The following is a 7,718-nucleotide window of genomic DNA, read 5'->3' on the forward strand; positions in this document are numbered from 1 at the left end:
CAGGTCTGCACAAGGCTTGGGGGTATAGTATGTGTTTCATTTCCTCAGACAAGCTTAGAACTGGAGTTTAGTATCCTGCTGCCTGAACCAAGGTCCCGTACCTCTTTCTTTTAAAGCTGTACTAGGACCTTATCAAAGAGGTACACTGTTCATGAATATACAAATCACATGACTCTATGGTGGTAAATATAAAGATGCCCACACCCAAGAACAACATATGATCAGTGTCCTCTCCACAGGCACCGAGCACACAGGTCCTTACCATGGAGTGGAGCTGGATCACTTTCTTCCTCGTGTCACTAACTACAGGTAGAGGGTCATTCCAGTTAAAAATCTGAAGAGGAAACAGGGACAGAGGTGACAATGACACCTAAACTGTCTTTTCTCTGCAGGTGTCCACTCCCAGGTACAGCTGCAGCAGTCTGGGCCTGAGCTTGTGAAGCCTGGGACCTCAGTGAAATTGTCCTGCAGGGTCTCTGATGATATCACTTATAACTATATTCACTGGGTGAAGCAGAGTCCTGGCCAGGGCCTGGAGTGGATTGCGAGGATTCATTCTGAAGGCGATAATACTAAATACAATCAGAAATACAAAGGCAAGGCCATACTGACTACAGACACATTTTCCAGCACAGCCTACATGGAGCTCAAAAGCCTGACTTCTGAAGACTCTGCAGTCTATTACTGTGCAACACACAGTCGTGCAACCACATCCTGAGCACGTCAGAAACCCTGAAGGAGCAGGAAGTTGTCCTAGGACTGAGATGACAGTGAAGACTAGCTTGAAGATTTACACAGAAATATTCTTTCTGAGTGTCTGTTTTTCTGCCTCCTTCTCTGTAAATAAAATGATGCTAATTGACCTCCATTAACACGTTTCTCTGTAATAAAGCACTAAAGAAGGGAAAATTGTGTTAATGTATAGTGACAGAATTATCTGTGGATTCGAAGAGATAAAAAATTTTTGAACATTTTGGAGTAGCTTTGAATAATATATAATTTGAATTTTACCAGTGAAGATCACATAAACAGCATCTGACCAAAACAAAACTCCTTCACAATCTGAAGTAGCATGAATGTGTTTTTTTTTCATTCTACCTGTGTTGTGCAGCAGAATTTCAGTTTCTCAGAATAGAAGATATACTTACATCCTAATGTACTACCACATAAGTATAAATCTTAAAGTTAACAAAAATATGATTAAATTACTTTTCATAGAACTGATTTATTTACCCAGTGTGTATACATGTAAGCTAAGAATAGGTTTGAGGCTATTCATATTAATCTGATCTTAAGTTTACGGCCTTTCCAGAACTTGTACCCTGACCTACAGTCTCAGGCTTTTATAGACACTGAGCTTCTCTGACATGCTATCATCCTTCATGTTCCTGTGGATATGTTGAAGTCACTCTTGTTCTATAGAGTGATTGGCTTTGGATACCTGGGTCAATAACAAGCATCATGGAAACCTGTGGTACTTGATAATCTAAAGGGGCTGATTCAGTAAGAAATCTCTGTCGTGTAGAGGGATAGTTTGGCATGTTCTTGTAACAAAAATAAACTCCTAACATTTGAATGCTATGTACTGAATATCTATGACCTAATCTTCATCACAGGAATCCTGTTGTTCTATTCAATGGTAGAGACATTTAATCCTCTGTTGAATTTAAAATACTGTCTTCATAAAGCACTCTCCTCTCTCCACCAACAGAAAAGCATTAATGATCAGCTGGCAAGTGAATCTTCCGATCCTGTCCTCTGAATAGAATAAAACTCTACAATGCAAGGCTTTGATTTTAAGACCTTGATTCAAGCAGTTGTCTGGTGCATGTTGCAGAGCTATTTTGGAGTACCCAAATCCTTTATACTGCAAACTTAAACACCTTATATTCCCCACTCTGTACAGCCACTGTGGCATCAGTGTGACTGCTCCAGAGAAAGGCTGGAATAGACCTACCCCAGCATCCAGCTATACCACTCTGGAGCATATTCCCAAATGATTCTACATCCTACTAGAAACACTTACTCAATAAAGTTCACTGCTACTCTACAGATAATAGCCAGAATTTGGAAAGAGCCTCTTTGCTCCTGTTATAATCCATTCCAGGATCATTTTTTTCTACTCTCTGCCTTTGATGAGGACATTTATGATCCTCTTTGACATTATCATGGGGATGATGTCAGATACAATCCTATTTCAATATATATAATTTAATCATAAATGATAAGTCATTGTGAGATTGAAATGCCCTCTAAAATAAACCAAGTTTAAGTGCAGGTCTTATTGCCCTTCCTTCCATGAGGGTTCAGTGCCTCAGCTGCCTCTTAGCACTGAGGGTTTGGTTTCTTTACTATAACTTTGTGGTAAGTGCAAACTCATGGTTTAGACACATCTTGATGTCTTTATATTTTAAACATTTAAATAAGAAGATGGTTTATTCCTAAAAATAAGTTGATCATTCTTGACATAGATTTAAAGAAATCAGTATACTCATTTTTTTTCTATATTTTCAGTCTTATTCATATCACAAAGTCACTGTGAATGGTGTTCAAAGTTAGGCAAATCATTGTCTCTCTTAACTTTAAAACATCCATAGGAGTAAGAAAATACCTGCATTGTGTTTTAATATCACAGTTCCAGTGAATAAATCCTAGGCCCTGTGTGGTGAATTTCAGTGTCTTCTGTCCTCTGGCCCTCGCAGTATGCTCGAGGTCTGAGAGAAATGAGCTAACTAATCATGTCTTTGCATACAGTTTATGTTTTCTGTCGGTACTGTTTTTAAAGTATCAGAGGGTAGTATAAAGATGAAGCTACTGATATTGAATAAATAGAAATCTCAAATACATGAGGCAGGAAATTAACAGATTAGTAATCAATGAAATATCACTCTCTTCTATGCAATTACAGACTGCATAACTGCCAGCCTGCAAGGTCACCTACTCTTCCCTGCTGCATTCCCACAGTACTCATCAAATGTCTTGTATACTGAAAGCCTGTCTCTACCAGGTGGGCTACTTTCTTTGGGGAAAAAGGTGAACTCCTGTGAGGGCTTCTGTGCCTCCCCTCACAGACTGTCTTCCCTTGAGTCCTAAAACTTAAGTCCTTCATCAAAGACAGTGCCTGGCATGGAATGCAAGTCTTTCCTGGATCCACCCAACCCTGAATTGAAAAGCCAAAGCTGGGTCTGGATAGTCAATCGTGTGCTGACATGGACAGACTTCCTTCTTCATTCCTGCTGGTGAGTTGCCCTGCATGTGATTGCCAGTCTTCACTAAGGGGCAAACTTCTATTTTATCACCTGTTCCAAACTTATCTTCTGCTTTCATTTCACCATAGTTGTCCTGTCCCAGTTTATGCTGAAGGAATCTGGCCCTGAGATGTTGCAGCCCTCCCAAGATCTCATACTGACCTGCTCTTTCTCTGGGTTTTCACTAAGCACTTCTGGTATAGGTGTGGATTGGATCCATCAGCCCTAGGGAAAGGGTTTGGATTGGCTTGCAAACATTTGGTGGGATGATACTCAGTTCTACAACACACCCCTGAAGAGCTGGCTCACAGTCTCCAAGGACACCAACAACTGAGTATTCCTCAAGATCACCAGTGTGTATGCTGCAGATACTGCTACATACTACTGTGCACAAAGAGCACATTGACACAGCCTCAGCTGACAACAGCACAACAGTGGAGGCTGCTTCTCAACTCTATGCCTTCCTCCTATAATTTATGGGTTTGGGAGTGGACACAGTTTTCCTGCTAGCCTCTGGGGATTGCTCTACTCTCTTTGTTTCAGAGCCCTGGCTTCCCTATACACAAATTAAGTCCCTTTTAAAATTTGTTCAGAGATGAGAATATGTTGCTAAGATTTTTGTGGAGGCCCAAAAATGTCAACCTAGTTCCACCTTGTCTGAAAGTCAGAGAGTTTTTGCTTGTCTAATGTTTTTGACAAGTGCGACTGCACATCCCGAACTAGGGTGTGGTTAGTTGGTCCTTTCTACAGTAAGATGGTCCATATAGGTAGATCCACTCCACCCTGACAAATGATCAGGATATTCAAGCATACCTCAGCTCCTTCTTTTGAAATAGGAGGTTCCATCTTGGGAGTGTCTACCTTCTGGATACTTGGTCTAGGGTGGGTTCACTGCTTAAACAACAGAATGCTAATGATTTGATGTCTTAAAGTATTGAAGCAAAAAACTAGTTGTTCTTTGTATCATGTTAAAGCTGTTGTTCGTCTCCTTCCCCCTATTGTATTGGGCTAAACAAATGTATGAAAAATTAAATGCAGGCAAATTTCCATATTTACTTGAACTCCCTCCTGATACTATCCTATGCTTCTGTTATGCTATTTTCATGCATGTATTCATACTCATTAGTGACTTTTTTAATCTCTATGCCCTACACAGGTAAGTTGTATCTTTGCTGAAGCTGGTGTCCAATAGTTTTTTTTTAAATATTAAGAGTGTCTTCTTTCTAACTGAGGTGGTTTAGAGATGTGTTTCCACTCAGTCTTTGGCTTCAAATCCCCAAAAGAGCAGATTCCAAATTATTGCAACATTCATCTTCTGTAAACTACTGGATGTTTGGGAGATTGTCATGTCTAGACAAACATTCATAAATTGAATCATTGGCCAAAGTGGCTTCATGTAAATCATAAAATAACTCAGGCTATTGGCAAGGCTATTGGTCACTCTCCACAAACTGATGGTAAAACCTTATTGCTAACTACAACACTCATATATCTCATTGATCCTGGAGAACTTGAGTTGACACCTTACTGGATGCCTTATCTACTGACTTTGTAGCAGTGGAAGGTACTTGGAAGGCTCTCAGAGGAGAAGTGTAATAATAAACTTAACAACAATCTGTGACCCACAATGGTGATCAGCCTGTTAGATATGCTTGTGTGTTCATTAATGGCACAAATATTGGGGAAGTAATTAGCCATTCTTTTATTGAATTTACTGGCATTTTTGGGAGCCTACTCTGTTTGGATTCACACCATCCTAGACCTGGATGGAGGGGTGGATGGCCTTGGACTTCACACATGGCAGGGCACCCTGAATTCTCTTAGGACAGGAGAGGGAGGGAGAGGAGGAAGTGGGAGGGAAATGAGAGGAGGGGAGGAGGTGGAAATTTTTAATAAATAAATAAATTAATTAAAAAAACACTCCATAAATGTAAACCATGCAAGAAACTACTAGAATGTTCTAGAAATTGTAGTGAGGTTGCTTACAGGAAAACCAATGTTATGCTAAAGTTATGGTTTTCCACCTTTGGGGTATGACCTCTTTGGGAAATGAACAACCCTTTCACAAGGGTCAAAGAACTCTTTCACAGGGATCACATATCAGGTAACCTGCAAGCCAGATATTTACATTGATTCATAGTGGAAAATTACAGTTACATAATAGCAACAAAATAATTTTATGGTTAGAGGGTCACTACAACATGAGAAACTATATCAAAGGGTTGCAGCAAATAGGAAGGTTTAGCTACTGTGCTAAAGGAATAGAACAATAAAATAATTCCCAATGACATGCCTGTATATGCCTATTAATCTGTGTTTCACACAACTATCATTAGTGTAGTTTCTTCTTTCTGAATAAGGGAAATAACAGATAATCACAAATAGATAATCTATGGACTAAGAGAGATATTAGACCACTTAGTTATAAATCTGTTGCTTTAAACAAACGCTCTCCTCAGGACTCAAGTCTCTGCCAACCCTAGAATGGCTCCCTTAATTAAGTTGGAATGGGACTGATGGAACAGGGGACCAATCCGGACTCTCTGAATGTGGCTGACGGCGGAGGAGGACTGAGAAACCAAGGACAACGGCAATAAACATGACCTCTACAGCATGGACGGGCTCACTGTGAGCCTTGTCAGTTTGGTTGCTCACTTTCCTAGACTTAGGGGGAGCTGGGAGGACCTTGGACTTAACATAGTGAAGGGAACCCTGATGGCTCTTTGTCTTGGAGAGGGGTGAAGTGGGGGTATGGGTGGAAGGGAGGGGAGGGAAGGGGGAGGAGATGGAAATCTTTAATAAAAAAATTGTTTCAGCTTCTAAGAGTCACCTAGACCTGAGATGGATCAGTGTTTACTCATTCATATCAATGTTCTCACTCTCCTGTGCAATAATGTGCAATCATTTACTCTATCTATAAAACAGTGCAAAGTGAGTGATTTACCATGAACAGAAGTGAACTGGATCATAATTCTTCAGTTGAGAAGGTTCAAGATATAACTATTTGATAAAGACAATGGATTTCTTGTCCTTGCTGATGCTGATTCATGAAATTCATAATTTTTTCAAGATAAATAACCTAAAGATCTTGTTTGTGACTGTTGATGGAGGACATTGTACAGCTCTCTAGAGACATATATAAACTTTTTGTCCTGCACCTGAGGTAACTGACCACTGAGGAAATCATGATGTATCCATTTGTGAGCGAATCAGAAAGAGGGCATCAGCACCAGTTTCCAGATATAGTCCCCTTCAGAAAGAGTCTCATAAATAGTGCAAATGGTGCTTAGGCCCTTCAGCGATTATCACAAGCATCTATTCTAGCACAGTGACACAGTGACAGAGAAATCTACTGAGCATTTTGATCAGTGAAAGCGAGCTCAGTCAGAGAAGTCTGAAAAAAATCCACACAGCAAAGTGTGAGTGAGAATGCTAGACATCAATGTGCACATGGATTTTAAGGAACCTCTTGCCCAGTTTCATACACATTGCACCAGCTCAGCCTGTAATGTGATCCTCACATTAGTTTAACTTAGGAAAAAAGCTCATGCCATCTTTTTATGATGTCACTGTATCAAGGCTTTAGTGCATGAATTCAATGATGAGAGGAAAATGTCTTTGTAAATCTACACTGCTTAATAAGCTGAAATTCCTGTACATTTACACTCACACTAGCCACTAGCATCCCATGATGCTGGCCTATGTATCACACCATTATGCACTTTACCCTGGAATGCAGAGATGCTGAAATCCAAGGGGAACACATACAGCACCCTGGATTATAGGGATAACTATTCCTCTACAGTAAAGTAGAATATTGTCCTCTCAGGTTGTCTCTCATTATTCTGCCAGACCAAGGGATATCATATAAATTCTGATGTGAAGGGAAGCCATGTGTTGGACTGGTCCCAGCATTCTGTATACTGCAATATTAGGTGCACATGGTTTGTGATTCTGAAGTTAGAATAAAACATACACAAATAGTCTCACTTTCTAGAACACACATTTTTGTTTTAAGCTGTGAAGCTCCACTTCAGATATTCAAGCATATGTGCACACAAAAGCTTATATAGAGCTATTGATTCTTCTCATTCTGGGGTGCAAATTTCCAAACATTCTTTATCAGTGAAAATATTCAACTTCTGAGAAGCTAACTTACACATTCTCTCTCAGATATGGTCCAACCATGTATACTACTTCCCACCTGAAATACCAGGTCTGGATATTAATCATACCTGGTATTTGAAATGTTGACCATAACTGAGTCATGGTAGCATGGAATCATATGATCCTGGTCAAATTGCTGCATAAGAAAAAGACTGAGTCATGGTTTACAATCCTGTGAGTGTCTTCTTTTCCTTCTTGGCCTGTTGCCCAACAGGCTTTGAGAGAAAAGGGAAAGAATTGGTGAAAGTAAGCTGGATATTTGGCCTTAAAGAGAATTGAGATGGCCTTCCAGGAAATTGCTTT

General features: G+C 40.0%; 1 gene segment (V, D, J or C); it reads left to right on the plus strand.

Annotated features, from left to right (window-relative positions):
- The first annotated feature begins 236 nt into the window (after positions 1–236).
- LOC119819791 lies at positions 237–718 on the plus strand. The segment is given in 2 exon segments: positions 237–309; positions 393–718. Coding segments are annotated over 2 exon segments (372 nt in total).
- Positions 719–7,718: the final 7,000 nt, after the last annotated feature.

This window comes from Arvicola amphibius, chromosome 7 (assembly GCF_903992535.2).
Source record: "Arvicola amphibius chromosome 7, mArvAmp1.2, whole genome shotgun sequence".
Classification (NCBI taxonomy): Eukaryota; Metazoa; Chordata; class Mammalia; order Rodentia; family Cricetidae; genus Arvicola; species Arvicola amphibius.